General features: G+C 41.7%; 1 protein-coding gene across 2 annotated transcripts in view; it reads left to right on the top strand.

The window, feature by feature from the left end:
* The window catches only part of LOC126187773 (histidine-rich glycoprotein-like), a 63,753-nt gene extending 47,591 nt beyond the window's left edge, over window positions 1–16,162 (top strand). The window contains exons 1-2 of one of the 2 annotated variants that reach the window (XM_049929039.1): window positions 11,587–11,646; window positions 15,768–16,162. In XM_049929039.1, coding sequence (XP_049784996.1) covers window positions 11,632–11,646; window positions 15,768–16,004 — 252 coding nt within the window. In that variant the 5' untranslated portion in view covers window positions 11,587–11,631 and the 3' untranslated portion in view covers window positions 16,005–16,162. Of the gene's footprint in view, window positions 1–11,586; window positions 11,647–15,767 lie in introns of those variants that run through there. The other variant, XM_049929040.1, reaches the window with a different exon arrangement.
* The last annotated feature ends 3,888 nt before the right edge of the window (window positions 16,163–20,050 follow it).

Consider the following 20,050-nt stretch of genomic DNA (forward strand, 5'->3'; position numbering starts at 1 on the left):
CCTGGAAAAAAGTCATTAGTGTGTGCCTTTTAGGGGCACAGGTGAAAAAAAAAGAGGCCATTTTCCATGCTATTGATATTCCTTTGTAGAAAGCATCGCAAATACGACACACTCAAACTTGAAAACATATGATTACACTGTGGAGCTCTTAATTTATGAGATTTACTAAAATACCTAATGAAATGATGAGAAACATTTTACATCTATTGTCTTTCTAGTTGAGAGATTGCTTATTTTGTTTAATATCTAGTTTCTAGCTGTGCTGCAGCATTGGTTAATATAAAATTTTATAGATGTACTAATATAAATATTTTCTGTCTACAGATCCAGTAAATAATAATTTTGTGTTATACTTCCAAAAAAATGAGGGAGCACAAAAAGACATTTCCCTTCACAGGAACTGCATACATAATTTTCTTTTCAAGTACTTGGTAATTTATTTCATAGAATAAGTTTTTGTGGTGCACCACTTTAATTATATAGACATTAAAATGTGAATAGACATCTCCTTTATCAGCATTGTTGTCTTTAGTGTACTATTTTTTTCTGCTTGAGCTTTGGCATGTTTAGATATTAGTTATTGCATTTGCAGCTGCTGTTTTCCAGGCATAATGTTACTGAATTTGACTTTATATTACTGTGTTAAGCCAGTTTTACTACGGATTTATTTTTCTTGTTTGCTATGCATTGCCTTATATTAGCTGTAATATTGAATTTGCATTGCTAATTTATGCTGCTTGCTTTGCAAATCTGCATTTTTTTGTCATTGCTGTTTGTGTAATTGTTTTGTGCTGCTGCATTGCCTCGTTCCTTAGTTTAGCACCTGAGCTCAGTAGATTTAAGTTAGCTTAAGATGGGGTAGGCTATATGAGTTGTGATGAATCAGAAGAAGTACATTGAGAAGCTATAAGAAGATGGTTTGGCCAAAAAGGTATTTTGAAAGAGGATATGAACAAAAAAGGAGGGTTTAGGGACAACAGGTTTAGGTAGGGTTTTCTTGGAAATGAATGATGAGGTAAGATAATGGAAAATAAATAATGAGGTAAGAAATATGTGAACATATAAATACAGAAAGCACGTTTGGATAGGATTTTTTTGGTGGAAACAAATGAAATAAGACGAAAGATGTATGGAATGAAGTTTTAGGTTGGACTGCAGTACCAAATGTTACACTGAAAACAAACCCTGCCTTTTCCTCTTGTGTTATTTTGCTATGTGTTTGTGTTCTCTTGTATATTGGTGTTTTTCCTGTCTTTATGTGTTTAGCTGATATGAATTATGTTGTGGAATTTTTCTAATAATATGTTATTTTCTTTGTAAAGTTGCTCAGACATTATTTATTCTGTTTTGTTTTAATGCTCATGTGTGAAGTTGATGTTTCAAAGTTATTCTGATCTTTTGTGTATTTGCTTATGTCATAATTCCAGTAACAGTGATGTATATGTTTATTTCTATTGTTTTGTAAAGCCTGTATTACTACAAATGTATCTGTATTATTATGTTTTTAATGGTGTATTTTGTACCTTTGTTATTGTATTCTTATGTTATAAAATTGTAATTGACACCATTTCATCAAATGAAGTAACTTGTAAGTTACATTTCACTGCACACGTTTCTGTTAGTATACGGACAATACGTGAGAAGTAGGGACTGATAGTGTTTGGAGTTGTGTTAATAATTCAGCAAGGAACTGATTAACATCATTGCTGGTTCTAAGGACAATTCCAAAAATTTTGTGATTGCACAAGTGGTAGTTCATGGACTTGCTGTATTGTCCACAAGACTCTTTGATGGTGATTGTGCACCTGCACAGTCGCAAAGGATGGCTGCTAGCCATCTCTACAAGGACTACAGTGGGTCTGCATCTTTGATGGCCCGCCAATTTCTACAAGGACTGCAGTGGGTCTGTACCTCTGGTGGCCCACCAATACCATACTCTCTACCAAGTCTATAGTGGGTCTGCTCTATTATGACCTACCTACCAATATTCTTTAAAACTTCGACTGACTCTGTGGTGGGTTTGCTCTGTTGTGGACCATTACCTGTCTGCATGTCAAGAGTCAGCACTGTCTTTCTGTTGGAAGGACAACACTACTTCTTCAAGACTGCATGGAAATCCACTACTTCCGTGTGCATTTTGTTTTACTGCTCAGACTTTGAGAAAAACACTGCAATTTTACTGTGATGAAAGATCAGGACTGTCTTTATGGACTGTGAGAAAATTTTAGCCTTTGACCAACATTGCATCGATAGGTGTGTGCATTTCATTTCTTTGTTATTGTAATTATGAAAAATTTTTTCAAATCTGTATTGGCCACTGCCCAAAACAATTTGTAAATTTTTTTGTGGGGAGCATGGGGGCTATGTAAGTAGGCTGTTTAGGTTTTTTTATTGGTAACGCCATGTAGCGCTCTGTATGAAAATCACTGGCTGTGCTGTGTGCAGTCTGTGGCTGGTTTGCATTGTTGTTGGCTATTGTAGTGTTGGGCAGCTGGATGTTAACAGCGCGTAGCGTTGCGCAGTTGGAGGTGAGCCGCCATCAGTGGTGGATGTGGGGAAGTGAGATGGTGGATTTTTGAGAGCGGATAATCTGGACGTGTGTCCATCAGAAACTTTACATTCGTAAGAATGGATGTCATGAACTGCTATATATATTATGACTATTAAGATAAATACATTGAGTGTTCTATATTAAAATCATTCATTTGCTAACTATGCCTATCAGTAGTTAGTGCCTTCCGTAGTTTGAATCTTTTATTTAGCTGGCAGTGGTGGCGCTCGCTGTATTGCAGTAGTTCGAGTAATGAAGATTTTTGTGAGGTAAGTGATTTGTGAAAGGTATAGGCTAATGTTAGTCAGGGCCATTCTTTTGTAGGGATTATTGAAAGTCAGATTGCATTGCGCTAAAAAAAATATTGTGTGTCAGTTTAAGCACAGTCATGTATAATTTTTCTAAGGGGACGTTACATTAACAACGGGTGTGCATCTTTGGTTCAACATCATCTACTGCTACTTGGACGGGAGGCACACTTACATTGTTGCACTGAGTATTTCACCCTTCATCGGGCGCAGGGGCACATTGGCTGGCATGTTAAAGAGCAGGAAATGCATCTCACATGCAGTCCACTGAACATATCTGGAGTTAGGTTGCTGGATAAATCACTCGTTATGGTCTATTAGCTGAGGAATCCGGCTTCGCTCAGGCAGTTGGTATGAGAATTTTTGGCAGTTGGAATTAAAGGATAAACGTTAAAGTACAAAAGGTGAAAAAAATTATGGTAAATATATTCTAACTATTTACAACACTTGTGAACGTATAAGAAGTAAACACTTTTTGTTGACAATATATTCTATTTACGATAGTTGTTCATAAGCAACGTTTTCCATTTTGTTAACTGGGGTACATATTTACAATTTTTTTGGAATTTCCCGCAAGAGAGAAAGCTTTTTTTAGTTGATCATGAAGACGCAGGAGTCTTGGACGTTGATAGCACAATACTTTAAAGTTCGTCGATGCGATTTGTTAATCGTAAAAGTGCATGCTAATTTGATCTGCAGTGCTAGTTAGCATATAGACTTATACTACTGTCGTAGGCGTGGGCTTCATGTCTATCTTGGACACAACAACGCGTTCGCTCTGCTGTTTGTAGTAGCTTACCCGCATTCCTATTGTTTTGTTCATTATTAAACCTACTCATGCATTACCCCTATTTGATTTTGTATTTATAACCCTGTATTCACCTGACCTTCTGTCTTGTTCCTTCTGCCACCGAACTTCACTAATTCCCACCATATCTAACTTTAACCTATCCATTTCCCTTTTTAAATTTTCTAACCTACCTGCCCGATTAAGGGATCTGACATTCCACGCTCCGATCCCTACAACGCCAGTTTTCTTTCTCCTGATAACGACGTCCTCCTCAGTAGTCCCCGAGATTCGAAAGGGGGACTATTTTACCTCCGGAATATTTTACCCAAGAGGACGCCATCATCATTTATCCATACAGCAAAGCAGCATGCCCTCGGGAAAAATTACGGCCGTAGTTTCCCCTTGCTTTCAGCCGTTCGCAGTACCAGCAGAGCAAGGCCGTTTTGGTTAGTGTTACAAGGCCAGATCAGTCAACCATCCAGACTGTTGCCCCTGCAACTACTGAAAAGGCTGTGCCATTGTGCTTTCGTCCCAGAGGATAATTTCAACTTGCTTTAAAAGTTCACGCCATCCTGATGCCCCTGAGATTTTTACACCGCGAAGCAGGTCTCATATGTTGTTTAGCACGTGTTTATGTCATCAGTAGATTTCTTATAAATGTAATCTGGGTGCCGCCTGGTTCGTCCAAGTAAGTAATTCCGCCAGGGTAGTCGTCAGTCGGGTCCATGATAAATTTCGTTTTTTCGCTGTTCTTCTTTTACTTGAGAACTGGCAAGATCTCCTCCTCTTTTACGGCTGGGTATTGTCTAAAATATAAATCACATCAACTTTTCATTAACAAATACAGTAAATACGCTTTATACATTTTATTTTCAATTTATATTCAGTTTTCGGTTCCTCCCTTCGTCACTGGTAGGACCTGTCATTCGAACCCACTACGGGTCTTGCTTTATATACCCCTACCAATGGATGGCCCTACCAATAGTGAATTCCAGAATATATCAAAAACGCTTGGAATGGTCCACAACGTTCCAGAACACTCCACTGGAGAGTGTTCTGGAATGTTAGGCAATGATTTGGGATGTTCCGTAATATTACCGAAGATTCTAGAATCTTCCCGAATGTTCCAGACAATTCCAGAACGTCCTGGAATATTGTTAAATATTCCGGATCTTTCTGGAATGTTGTGGAATGCTCCCGAATACGTTAGGATGTTATGGAATGTTCTCGAATACTCTCGAACGTTCTGGGATGTCCTCGAATACTCTCGAATGTTCTGTAATGTTCTAGAAATTTCTAAAGAGCGAAACTTCCGAGCCTTTATGTATTCAAAAACACGCCCTTCACGTAAAAACAGGAACCTTCTTCATGGATTTGGATAGAGAGCTACCACACCATATAGCTCCCTTCATCGTCCCAGGACTCGTTCGTGAGTTGTAGCGGCACACTTATTGACTTCCTACCAATTGCGAACTATGCGGTTTTGCATTTGCTGTTGTAAGTAGGCTGTTTATGTTTTCTTATTGGCAACGTTACGTAGCGCTCTGTATGAAAATAACTGGCTGTGCTGTGTGCAGTCTGTGGCTAGTTTGCATTGTTGTCTGCCATTGTAGTGTTGGGCAGCTGGATGTGAACAGCGCGTAGCGTGGCGCAGTTGGAGGTGAGCCGCCAGCAGTGGTGGATGTGGGGAGAGAAATGGCAGAGTTTTGAAATTTGTAAGACTGGATGTCATGAACTGATATATATATTATGACTATTAAGGTAAATACATTGTTTGTTCTCTATTGAAATCTTTCATTTGCTAACTATGCCTATCAGTAGTTAGTGCCTTCCGTAGTTTGAATCTTTTATTTACCTGGCAGTAGTGGCGCTCGCTGTATTGCAGTAGTTCGAGTAACGAAGATTTTTGTGAGGTAAGTGATTTGTGAAAGGTATAGGTTAATGTCAGTCAGGGCCATTATTTAGTAGGGATTATTGAAAGTCAGATTGCGTTGAGCTAAAAAATATTGTGTGTCAGTTTAAGCACAGTCATGTATAATTTTTCTAAGGGGACGTTTCATATGTCGACCCTTAGACCAGGATACCTCACTGGAATCTTGTGATTTTTTTCTTGTAGTTTGTGTAATTAGTGTAGATTTTGTTTATTGCTAGCGCGTAATTGTAGAGAGAATCTCTTTTGTAGTTGCAGCCTTTCATTGTTGTACAGTAAAACAGTTGTGGCATGCATGTAGATTTGTACCAGATATTCGCAGCTGCGCTTGCAATTAACGAGATATTATTTTCAGTGCTATGTTAATGTGTTCTCTTATTGTTGCTCTTCAAATTGTGTTTTTCTGTGTTGTCGTGTGAAATATTGTGACAATAATGGCGTGTGAAAAACGTAATACTAGGCTCCAAAGTAAACTGAGAAATGACAGTGAAGACGAAAGCAGTGTGTTAACGCCACCATGTAATGAATTAACTAATATTCAAAGTAGTAATTTGGTAACTGTGCATAGGGAAATGGAGCGGGCATCAAATAATGGTGTAGACAGTGAAACAGGTAGTGAACAGGGAAGCATTGTCGATCGATCGGTCGGCAACAGCTCGCCTCAGGAATCGGGAATGACTGAACACAATATTACAAATACTGTAGACTCAGGTTTTGGGTTCTCACCGTTTTCTCAAATGAATAAAGACACATTTTCCGCTTGTCAAAATGTGAATGTTGCCGGTGCAAATTCACTGCCGAAAAGCACTGAGGAACATGTTTCAGACACGAGTGCATTGTTATTACAATTAATGCAACAAATGGGACAAAAGCTTCAAAAGTCATAATATATACAGCAGTTCATGACATCCAGTCTTACAAATTTCAAAACTCCGCCATTTCTCTCCCCACATCCACCACTGCTGGCGGCTCACCTCCAACTGCGCCACGCTACGCGCTGTTCACATTCAGCTGCCCAACACTACAATGGCAGACAACTATGCAAACTAGCCACAGACTACACACAGCACAGCCAGTGATTTTCGTACAGAGCGCTACGTAACGTTGCCAATAAGAAAACATAAACAGCCTACTTACACTGTTTAAATACTAGCACATTGCACTGACTTGAAAACACGAAAAGTTGCTTATCATAGTAATTCTGAATCTGGTATTAGATATGGTATAATTTTCTGGGGAAGTTCAAGTAATCTATATCGAATACTGAAACTGCTAGGAAAATTGTCAGACACGTGTGTGCTGCATAGCAATCAGATTCTTCTAGCCCATTATTTCGGAAACTAAAAATCCTAACCGTTCCCTCCATATACATTTATGAAATTATAATCTTCCTACACAGCAGTCAAAGATTATTCGAGGAGAATAATTTTAACCGCACATATAAAACGAGAATTAAAAATAATTTCATGCTACCCACACACACACAAGTTGAAATGGTATGAGCGGACAACACAGTGTATGGGAATGACGATATACGAGAAGTTAATGGGCAAAAACATATTTACCATGAATCCAGAAATTTTAAAAACGAGGCTACAGCAGATTCTGTGGGAGAATTCAATAGAAGAATTCATAGAGGGCGAAATGATTACTAGAGCAGGAGGTAATTAAGTGTTAAATTTTATTGTATGTATATATAACAAAATTGTAGTATTATAATGCTGTTAACATCAGCAGTTCTGTATATACAGTGAAATTATACCGCTATTTTGACGGGTCTCCTGTACCTGAATCAAATGATGTAGATTATGTACGTTATGAGATAAATAAACCACAATTCAAGAAATCACAGTTCACTGCCTGCTCGTGCTTAGATTGAACTGCGACAGTGTAGCATGAGCTACGAGGAAGTGCTTCTCTCAAAAACGACGCAAAAGACGTGTCACATACTTTATAGTCATACAAACGTTTTCCTTATGTTGTGCTTAGGGGTCAGGACCACCTTGTTATCGACTTTATCAAGAGACATATCAGTTGTATGCTCCCGTATTTACACACATTTTTCGTACACTGAGATATCGCAATAATGAATAAGAGAACTGGAAGAAAGTAGGTAAATGAGAAAAGCACCAATCCCTTTTAGACAAGCGAAATATTTTCTGACAGTGTATATGCTATTTAGTGCACAGAAAAAGTATAGAATGGATTAATCAGAAACACGCAGTCTGAGATAATTTGGATACATCAGTACAGATGGACGATCACAGCTAAGAGCAAAGGCCAAACAAATAAATTCGTAGTGTGTAAGTAAGGTGTTGAATCAAGTCTACCAGAAACACCAGGTTAGAAGGGATACACGTTGGAATGACATGTGCTACACTCCTGGAAATTGAAATAAGAACACCTTGAATTCATTGTCCCAGGAAGGGGAAACTTTATTGACACATTCCTCGGGTCAGATACATCACATGATCACACTGACAGAACCACAGGCACATAGACACAGGCATCAGAGCATGCACAATGTCGGCACTAGTACAGTGTATATCCACCTTTCGCAGCAATGCAGGCTGCTATTCTCCCATGGAGACGATCGTAGAGATGCTGGATGTAGTCCTGTGGAACGGCTTGCCATGCCATTTCCACCTGGCGCCTCAGTTGGACCAGCGTTCGTGCTGGCCGTGCAGACCGCGTGAGACGACGCTTCATTCAGTCCCAAACATGCTCAATGGGGGACAGATCCGGAGATCTTGCTGGCCAAGGTAGTTGACTTACACCTTCTAGAGCACGTTGGGTGGCACGGGATACATGCGGACGTGCATTGTCCTGTTGGAACAGCAAGTTCCCTTTCCGGTCTAGGAATGGTAGAACGATGGGTTCGATGACGGTTTGGATGTACCGTGCACTATTCAGTGTCCCCTCGACGATCACCAGTGGTGTACGGCCAGTGTAGGAGATCGCTCCCCACACCATGATGCCGGGTGTTGGCCCTGTGTGCCTCGGTCGTATGCACTCCTGATTGTGGCGCTCACCTGCACGGCGCCAAACACGCATACGACCATCATTGGCACCAAGGCAGAAGCGACTCTCATCGCTGAAGACGACACGTCTCCATTCGTCCCTCCATTCACGCCTGCCGCGACACCACTGGAGGCGGGCTGCACGATGTTGGGGCGTGAGCGGAAGACGGCCTAACGGTGTGCGGGACCGTAGCCCAGCTTCATGGAGACGGTTGCGAATGGTCCTCGCCGATACCCCAGAAGCAACAGTGTCCCTAATTTGCTGGGAAGTGGCGGTGCAGTCCCCTACGGCACTGCGTAGGACCCTACGGTCTTGGCGTGCATCCGTGCGTCGCTCGATCCGGTCCCAGGTCGACGGGCACGTGCACCTTCCGCCGACCACTGGCGACAACATCGATGTACTGTGGAGACCTCACGCCCCACGTGTTGAGCAATTCGGCGGTACGTCCACCCGGCCTCCCGCATGCCCACTATACGCCCTCGCTCAAAGTCCGTCAACTGCACATACGGTTCACGTCCACGCTGTCGCGGCATGCTACCAGTGTTAAAGACTGCGATGGAGCTCCGTATGCCACGGCAAACTGGCTGACACTGACGGCGGCGGTGCACAAATGCTGCGCAGCTAGCGCCATTCGACGGCCAACACCGCGGTTCCTGGTGTGTCCGCTGTGCCGTGCGTGTGATCATTGCTTGTACAGCCCTCTCGCAGTGTCCGGAGCAAGTATGGTGGGTCTGACACACCGGTGTCAATGTGTTCTTTTTTCCATTTCCAGGAGTGTATAAAGTATGCGTCATGGGCTGGGAATGGCTTGAACGTTAGCGGATTACATCTTTAGAGAAGTATACGAATTGTAATACACAAAATAATTTATTATTGAAGGCTCTGGGCGTAAATGGCACACTGTAAACAGTTTATGAGTAATTTGTTGTTGGTGTTGCGGTCTTCTGTCCGAAGTATGGTTTGATGCAGCTTTTCAAGCTGGTATATCCTGAGAAATCCTCTTCATGTCGGAAGAACTACTACAATCTACATCCATTTGAATATGTTTACTGTACTGATGACTAGTTCTCTTCCAACAATTTTAATAGCTCGTCCACACTTGCCTCTATTATCCATATAAATAATAGTTGTTGCCCCAGGAGATATGCCGGCCGGTGTGGCCGTGCGGTTCTAGGCCTTTCCGTCTGGCACCGCGTGACCGCTACGGTCGCAGGTTCGAATCCTGCCTCGGGCATGGATGTGTGTGATGTCTTTAGGTTAGTTAGGTTTAATTAGTTCTAAGTTCCAGGCGACTGATGACCTCAGAAGATAAGTCGCATAGTGCTCAGAGCCATTTGCACCAGCCCAGGACATATCCTATTAACCGATGCCCTCTTTCAGTCAAGTTGTTCCATAAACGTTTTTCCCAAATTTGATTCAGCACTTCCTCATTAGTTAGTCGTCCTACTCACGTAACGTTCAGCCTTCTTCTGAAGCACTACATCTCAAAAGCTCTATTCTCTTCGTTTGAATTGCATATCGCTCACGTTCTAATTAGTTGGAAAAAAAGGTATTTTTGAAAAGGGTAGGTGTCAACATCCAATGTTTTGCTAGCGAGCGAAGTGAAAGTGAAAATTTGGGCTCAGAGCACCCTGGCGAAACGTTCATCACATTAGACAAACTAGCGCAATATATCTTGTAATTAAAATTTTCCCGTGACGTGTAAGTCTCATCTTCATCTACGATCATGTTAATAATAATGGTTCGTGGAGCGGTCGTGTGATGGTCAGCATTTCCACCTAGTAAGCAATAAAACACGGGTTCGAGTCCCGGTTGTGGTACAAATTTTAATTCATTTCTTTTGCTTCCATCATTATCGTTGCGCAGTAGAGTCGCTTGACGAACTCTTAACAGTATTAAATATGCCGTAATCCGATTGTTGAAATTCGCTGTACTGTTTATTTGAGGAACAACATACTTTTCCTTTAAAGGAAAATTCCACGTTGGTACTACTCGAAATATACTTCAACATGCAGTATCCCCTAATAAAGTACAGCTAACATTAGAATCACATCATAATCCTCGAGAAGACACGGCACGAATTTTTTTAGCGATGCAATGAAAAACGAAGGGAACAATGAACCGCAGCCAGTAGGAAAAAAAAAAACCACTAACCACCACAGCAAGACGTTACGTCGTTTTGGGCAATTTGCTTCGCTCTGCGTGAATCTTCATTGTGAATGGTTGTTGTACACCTTACCATTGGAACACGAAAGATGAAGTCGTGTTAGCTCCATCTCTACAACTTCTATTCTAAATGTCACGTTGTTCCCTTACACCACGTTGGTGTAGTGCAACCGAGTCACGGAAAACCCTCCTGCACAACACGTGACTGCGTAAATACGTCTTCGGGACATTACACCTGCGCAAATTCATTGGGAATAAATAGTAATGCTGAACTCATGGTTTGATTCAGAGACGTATGATGAATGCTTCATTCGATCGGAGATAAGTGACATCCATTTTATTCAGGTTGCTGTCAGAAATAGGGTCATGTGAATATTATACGACAAGTGGAATAATAACCACGACAGATTCTTATATTATTAATAAAGCTGTTAAGATCAATACGTATACCGAACAACTGGCGCTTCTGTATGATACGTCATGTACCGAGAAAAGAATTTCTTTTCGTTTGTTCTTCGTGATATCACCTTGGAAATAAGAATGTCCGACCGAGTGCTATGGTCGCTCCCCGCTAATGTTAGAAGCCAACGCATGTCAGTGGGCAGTACGTTCTGTCGGTGAATTCCCAATGTTTGTCCAGTTCAATGGCTGGGCGCTGAGAACGAGTGCATGACGTCGGAACCGTTGAGTGTGTGCGAGGAGCGCTTTCACCGAATGTGTACTTCGCGACTCTCGGAATAATTCTGCGAAGCTGGCTGGTTGCTGACCTCTATTTTCCAAACTTGTCGCACTATAAAAGACACCCGCGTTCCAGACGATGCTCACAGTTGTGTCGACCGTTCTGCTTGCGACTACCTGCTGAAATATGAACAGGTTTCTGGTAAGTCTTCGTCGAGCTGTAAGCAATTTCCGATATTTATTAATTTCCATATGTCAAATCAGCATTTCTAAGTGCTCATACTGTCATGAAAATCGGTATCTCATCGGTAAAATATTGCGCTAAGTTATAAACAGTAAATGTAGCTAGAAGTTAATGTAACTCTGCCACAAACAAATATTTGGCGTCTTAAACTGTACTCCATTAGTAGCACCGCAGACTGAAGTTTTTCACGTTAATTTTTCCGCTGCTATGACGTCATATTCAGTAATCGCCATACATTCTGTCAGAGGCGAATATTATTTTTCATATTGTTCATTCAGTAAGCAAGTCACTTTTCTTGCTTCCTCCTATAAAAGAACGAACACATAAGTTTAGTGTCAACTGTCTTCTATTCTACTTTTTCAATACGTGTTACTAGATACGTAAATTTCATGCCCCTCTGTAGATGTGTAAATCTAGCCACACTATTCATTTCTTTTCAGTGCAGTCTGTAGAGGTGGTATTACATCTACGTCTACATCAACATCCATACTCCGCAAGCCACCTGACGGTGTGTGGTGGAGGGTACTATGAGTACCTCTATCGGTTCTCCCTTCTGTTCCAGTATCGTATTGTTCGTGGAATGAAAGATTGTCGTATGTCTCTGAGTGGGCTCTAATCTCTCTGATGTTATCCTCAAGGTCTCTTCGCGAGATACTCGTAGGAGGGAGCAAAATACTGCTTGACTCCTCGGTGAAAGTACGTTCTCGAAACTTCAACAAAAGCCCGTACTGAGCTACTGAGCGTCTCTCTTGCTGACACTGGAGTTTATCTATCATCTCCGTAACGCTTTCGCTATTACTAAATGATCCTGTGCATGGTTTCACAATAACATGATAAATTCATCAGACGTGATTCCTTCCTCGTATTAACAAAAGGAAATTTGTAACTGTCTTCTCCATGCTTCGAAGATTTTGCTCCTTCCGTATATATGATTCGTATGGAGATTATTTATTTTGCTGGTCAACAGAAGTCTCCAAGTACCAAACAAAGGTTCAAATTTGTGGAAAAAAAATTCTGAGAATGTACATTTGGAGCACAGCATCATATGGTAGTGGGAAAACCGGTACAGAACGGAATCGAAGCGTTTGACACACCCCCTGTTGGAAGATAAGCCCTGTAGCTCAAAACTGACAGAGGCGCCATCAGAGAAAAGTAATCTGACTTAGCTTCCTCTCGCGATCATATCAGTACTGAAAAATTAAGGCTAAACATATATTCCTTATGCTTTAATAGCATACATTTCAATATTGTTTCTAGACGTGTGGTGCCTGAAAATTAAAGTTGTGACTTTCTTACGAACAGATGTTATATTTGCACTCACGTTTGATAGTAATTTCCTTTCTCAGCAGTTTTCATCTTCATAAAGTGACTGAATGCAGTTAGTTTATTCGTTGTTAGAATTTCCTTTATTTCTTTTTTAGTGAGCTTTTGGTGCGAACATGTATTGGAACAATTTGATTAATCTCCGTTTAACGTACCCGTTGCCGGACAAACAACCAGAAAGTAAACTCTGAGATTATTAGAGACGGAGCTGGAACTCGGTTTGGGCGAGAATGACGAAGGAAGTCGTCTGTGGTTCTACTAAGGAAGACTCAGCATTGTCCTGAAATAACTACGATCAGTAAACGGGCATTTGACTCAGCTCCTCTAGGACACCACTATAGTACTATCTTCACCGTCCACCTACGTAGTCATTGTGGATGACTGCCATACGGGCAGATTTTTCCTTGGTGGGAGGCGTGGCACGGTGGGTGCACTCACCTTCGTGAAGACAACTGAGCAGGTACTCGACCGATTAGCAGAGGTTCCAAGGTCGAGAAACCGGTCAAAGACCGAGAGAGCAGTGTTCTGTCTATACGCCCCTACACCCTCCATGCCACATCGAATAACGCCATTGCCAGAGGGTGAGACGGCGGTCGGTCGGGACCGACTGACGCGTCTAGTTCCACAACGTGGAACTTAACCTACTTTTACCTTTTACTGTCTTAACCAAGAGATTTCACTTAGACAGGTTCACTAAAACCAACACTGCTTGTCTTTTACATCTAGAGTTTAATGGGGGAAATAATTTTTCGTGTGCAAACGATATTTTAAGATTTTCTACGTGAGTGCACTGTAAGTACATTTTCTTCTAAGAAACTACACTTCTCCTGTCCTTTCGCTGTGAATGACTGTATGGCTATCAAATTCATGAAGTCGTTCCACGTTGTAATGCTGTGAAGTTTCAAGGTTAATTATTTCAAAAACGTCATTGACGTCTTTAAGTAACAGGTGATTTTCTAAAACCAGAAAACTTACATTCCTCTAGTCGCACGTATCTGATGACAAATCTTTTTACGTATGAACATCCACAAGTAAATGTGTGTTACCTTCAACATCATTATAGTTGAGAACATCCAGCATCTCTAACCCCGAAGACAGGTTTTCCTTTCTCCCTTCTCGCTGATTCTTATCTGCTGTGAATTGTTAGAAATGACAGACTACTAATTGCAAGAACATTGTAATCAGCCGTAATTCTTCCCTTCCTTACGACAGGAACTTTGATCTCGTAAAGGAGTCGCTAAGGATGTGTGGCTAAGTCAGCCGTGTACATCTGACTTCAGATATTATTGAAAACTGCAACAAAATCAACAAGGTTATTGTCAAAAGAATGTAGACATACGATTTTTGATTTTACAACTTTCTCCCAAATCCTTTACCAGAAGAAACTGCTAAGAGAAGCGTTCAATGAGGCCAGAAAATGCAACTTAACCACAGCAGCTTCAAGCATTTGATCTGTAATGCCAAGCTGTGTTTTAGCATTGTTCTTTTAGATTTCATTTATTCTATCATCCAACATTCTTTCCATGTGGTTCAATCCGGACGACCTGTGCCCAGTCCACCTTCCAGACTAACATATCCATCTGAATTTGTCCCACTAAAGTCCATTGAGTGCTATAAAAAAAGTATTTCCTTACATACTTGAAGAGTGTAACGAATCTTATGATGAACTTCCTATATTGTATTGTATTGTATGTTAACCGGGGACCTAGAAACGACAGAGAGGCTCCGTCCCCGCCGCAGCCGCAGTGATCCACAACCCCACGACGACTACCGCAGTCCACTTCACCACTCCGCCGCCTCACACCGAACCCAGGGTTACTGTGCGGTTCGGCCCCCGGTGGACCCCCCCATGGAACGTCTCACACCAGACGAGTGTAATCGCTATATTTGCGTGTTAGAGTAATGGTGGGGTACGCGTACGTGGAGAGCTTGTTTGCGCAGCAATCGCCGACATAGTGTAACTGTGGTGGAATAAGGGGAACCAGCCCGCATTCACTTAGGCAGATGGAAAACCGCCTAAAAACCATCCACAGACTGGCCGGTTCACCGAACCTCGAACCAAATCCGCCGGGCCAGGCTCTCCTTCCCGCCCGGAAAGTCGTGCGTCTGACCGCACGGCCAACCGGGAGGGCCGAACTTCCTATTCCTATAAGCTTATGAGTTCAAACGAAAGGACTAATGTATTTCCACAAAAGGCCAACATGATTATAAATGACATGTTCGGCAACCAGAAATTTCTAAGAGCGTGTAAATATAAAACGGTGTTAATGATAATATTACACTATGCAGTCTGTATTTAAGTGAAATAACTAACAATACACTGTAAATTTCTGTGGTCCACAACTTCTAGAACTCTGCGATGTGTTTTCTGACGGAAATACAGGCAAAAATTATAAATTCTCCTCAGAATATGTAATATCATGTAGAAAGTCCACAGTCGATGTCTTTTACCAACCTCACTAAGTTACTCGTAATATTTGAAGATCAACTAATATCTGGAAATTTTAATAAGTATACTGGTGAGTGTAATACTGGATAGCTTTTTTTAAAAAAGAATTTAAGAGAAATTTTAAGAGATGTAACTGTTTTTCTTCTTTCTTTTTCTATTTTACTCGAAGTTCAGCCCTTCTCGGTGTGAATCAGTTGATATATATTTGTAAACGACATTAAATAACTGTACTCTATCTCTCTCCACGCACTACAGGTACTCCGGTCCTAAAATGTGTTCAGGCTATAGCGTCACGCTTTTCCTTCAGGTCTTTGTAGGCGCAGCGTTGTTGCTGGTCGTAGCCATATTCTCCTCACCAGCGGAGGCTGTAGCTGTAGCAGCACCGCAGTTCGGACACCATGGACCACCACACCACGGACCACCACATCATGGACCACCACATCATGGACCACCACACCATGGACCACCACACCATGGGCCTCCTCACCATGGGCCACCACACCATGGACCTCCTCACCACGGCCCTCCTCACCATCATGGCTGAGTGATTGACCAATAGCTGCAGTCACAGTGTCATTCACCTGCATTTCAACATTCCGATGATCAGAAGTACCTTGCTCATAGCCACATAATTCTTGGCTAGGCAATACGATGTATGTGTACAAATTGATTATTGTTTACAATAAATAATTATAAATCAGAGTTATCTTTTATGTGAAATTGATCACGCAAAATGCATTATGTTGCTTTAGTGCTTTTTAGAATGTGAGTTTATTAATGCATTTTTACAATAGAGGGTTCATTATGAAGTACAGAGCTACATTTCTATAAATTTGTATAGCTATACGAAATCTCTAACGTTTCAATCCAACATAAAATTCACAAAGAAGTGTGCATAAGGAGCATTCAGTAAGAAGTTGCTGGACTCGTTTGAAAAGAAGTGATAGCAGTTGGTAGAACAGCTGCAGTTAGTGGAAGGAAGAGGAATTTTGTGTGCTCTTGTTGCTGGCGTTTTCTATTTTGAGTTCCTCATTCGTCAGTCGCAAGAGTTAACAGATTCAGTCAGTAGAAATTCGGACGATGATGTGGACTTTATGAGTTGTGAAACCTTCCCTTAGAAATATTAATGAATTACTGTGCTGATAAACCCCTTAAATTATTTGATTTTCAAACAGCTGAGCAGAACTGGACGTACTCAGACATTTCGCTCTTTACTTATTCTGATCAACATTAAACTGACACACAATATTTTTAGCGCAACGCAATCTGACTTTCAAAAACCCCTACAAAAGAATGGCCCTGCCTAACCGTAACCGCCCGCATCTCGTGGTCGTGCGGTAGCGTTCTCGCTTCCCACGCCCGGGTTCCCGGGTTCGATTCCCGGCGGGGTCAGGGATTTTCTCTGACTCGTGAAGACTGGGTGTTGTGTGCTGTCCTTAGGTTAGTTAGGTTTAAGTAGTTCTAAGTTCTAGGGGACTTATGACCACAGCAGTTGAGTCCCATAGTGCTCAGAGCCATTTGAACTAACCGTAACCTAAACCTTTCATGAATCACTCACCTCACAAAAATCTTCGTTACTCGAAATACAATGACAGATATTCAAGATTTAAGTGAGTTTGAACGTGGTGTTATAGTGGGCGCACGAAAAATGGGACACAGCAGCTCCGAGGTAGCAGTGGAGTGGGGTCTTTCCCGTACGACCATTTCACCGTGAATACCAGGAAACGGGTAAAACATCGAATCTCCGACGTCGCTGCGACTACATAAAGAGCCTGCAAGAATGTGACTAACGACAACTGAAGAGAACGTTCAGTGTGACAGAAGTGCAATCCTTGCACAAATTGCTACACATTCAGTGCTGGGCCATCAACAAGTGTCAGCATGCAGATCATTCAACGAAACATCATAGAGATGGGATTTCGGAGCCGAGGGCCCAATCGTGTATCTTTATGACTGCACGACACAAAGCTTAGCTTTACGCCTCACGTGGGCCAGTCATCATCGACATTGGACTGTTGGTGACTGGAAATATGTTGCCTGGTCGGACGAGTCTCGTTCCAAATTGTATAGAGCGGATGGAAGTGTACGGGTGTGGAGACAACTTCATGAATCCATGGACCCTGCATTTCACCAGGGAACTGTTCACGCTAGTAGAGACTCTGTAATGGTGTGGGGCGTGTGCAGTTGGAGTGATATGGGACCCCTGATACGTCTAGATACGACTCTGGTGACAAGTACGTAAGCTTTCTGTCTGATCGCCTGCACACATTCATGCCAATTGTGCATTCCGGACGGACTTGGGCAATTCCAGCAGGACCACACAGGTCCAGAATTGCTACAGAGTGGCTCCAGGAATCCTCTCCTGAGTTGAAACACTTCCGCTGGCCACCAGGCTCCCTAGACATGAACATTATTGTGCATATCTGGTATACCTAGCAACGCGCTGTTCAGAAGAGGTCTTCACCCTCTCGTACTCTTATGGATTTGTGGACAGCTCATCACGATCCATGGTATCAGCTCCATCCAGCACTGTTTCAGACATTAGTAGAGACCATTCCACGTCATGTTGCTGTACTTCTGCGTGCTCCCGGGGGCCCTACACTATATTAGGCAGGTGGACCAGTTTCTTTGACTCTTCAGTGTAGTATGTGATTCATCAGTACCATGAGGTGGTGGTTAGTAAGGAATGATATAAGGAAATATTTATAGGAATCGCTGCTAAGGATGACGGCGAGTGGGGAATGACCAATAATGATAACAAATTGCATTATAATTTCCCATGCCAGAATACAGATGACAGTCCATCTGGTGACAGATATGTTCCTTGTATTATTGAAGAAACATCAGTGAATTGCGCAGAGCAGTGCCTCTGCAAGTGCATCACCGACAAAAAAGCGTTATGAAAACAAAAGAAAAAGAAAAAAACACGCACAATCGCACTCAGTGCAAAAGCAATAATTCAACGCGTTTCGAGGTTGTACACATTCATCGTTGGACATATCTAAACACAAGAATCTTCATTGCATGGAAATCATTTACAGACCCTCGTCCATGTGAATTTCTTACAGTAGTGTCATTGCACAAAGGTAAGAAAGGCAAAACTACATAAAAATAGATATATATTGGCAATTTCACTTGTAGCCATATCCTAATGTTGGCTTCAGTCCATCAGCACCTGTATTTCCTGAAAATTAATCATATTACGCCTATTATGAACATTGTTACCGACCCAGTGTTTGAAATCTGTGTGATCGACTTGTCTTCCAGAAAGAAAACATGTTCGGATGTCAACACATGCGCTGCATATTTCCTCTACATACGATACCCCATGCCCAATGAAACTCAGTACTCGATAAAATGCCTCACAAGATAATATCAAGGCTACAGGAAGTTCCCATTATAATAGTGCTTTTCGGAATTTAATAGATACACCATTGCGTGAAATATCCGTTTGTTTGTCAGCTGTCTGACCGGAAATCAAGGTAAGAAATCAAGGTTTCCCGCCCATTGCTATCGTACTTACGCAATGAGATAAACCCCACCACGGGACATCAGCTATTCGTTCTTTCGCCAAGAAGAGTGGAACCAATACAGAATAAAGCTGATTTTTATATTACCCCACGGACTGATAGTAACGACAGGCGCTGGAAATAATCTAGGGGTCTGATGATTTCGGTAGCGAAGAAATATTTTTTTCAGTGACGGATGAAGAAGTTGGAAGAGTGTTGTCGGTGTTAAAATTCCCTCCTGAACCTCTTAACGTTATGTGGTCTAAATCTACATCTACATGATTACTCTGCAATTCACAATTAAGTGCCTGGAAGAGGGTTCAAGTTCGTTCACATAATGTTTGAAGAAACTTGTAGGTATGTCATCTGATCCTGACGCTTTTCCGCTACTAAGCGATTGTGGCTGTTTATCTATTCCGCAATCGGTTATCTCAATATCTGCCATTTCGACGTTCGTACGGCGATTGAAAGGAGGGACAATGTTACGATTTTCCGCGGTGAAACAATATCGGAAGACCAAAGTTAGTATTTCGGCCTTCCCTCTGTTACCTTCCGTTTCGGTGCCAATATAATCACTGAGTGAAGAATAGATGATTTTGACCCACTTACTGATTTTATATTCGACCAAAACCTCTTATGGTTTTCACTCAGATTGGTTGATAAAGCTTCACTTTCATAGTCATCTCTCGTTGCTCTCTGTACGCTCATTTTCGCTTCGTTCACTTTTTGTTTACCAGCTAGTTTTTTACTTCTCTTGACTCTGAGATGAAGTTCTCTTCCTTTACGTAACAATTTTATAACACGGTCATTAAATCATGGCAGCTCATTCCCATCCCTTAAGACCTTATTCGAAACATATTTTTCTGCCTTCTTTGAACATTTTCGATATCCTCCGTCAATACTGTCTGATGCAGTTAGCACACCACATAGCAATACACTAGACGGTGGGCAAGCCTAGTGTACGCAGTCTCCTTAGATAACCTCTTACACTTTCTAAGTGTTCTGCCACAGTCACAGTCTTTGGTTTGCTTTTGGCGCAACATTATCTATGTGATTGTCCCAGTTTCAGTTATTCGTAATT

This window comes from Schistocerca cancellata, chromosome 5 (genome assembly GCF_023864275.1).
Source record: "Schistocerca cancellata isolate TAMUIC-IGC-003103 chromosome 5, iqSchCanc2.1, whole genome shotgun sequence".
In the NCBI taxonomy this organism is placed as follows: domain Eukaryota; kingdom Metazoa; phylum Arthropoda; class Insecta; order Orthoptera; family Acrididae; genus Schistocerca; species Schistocerca cancellata.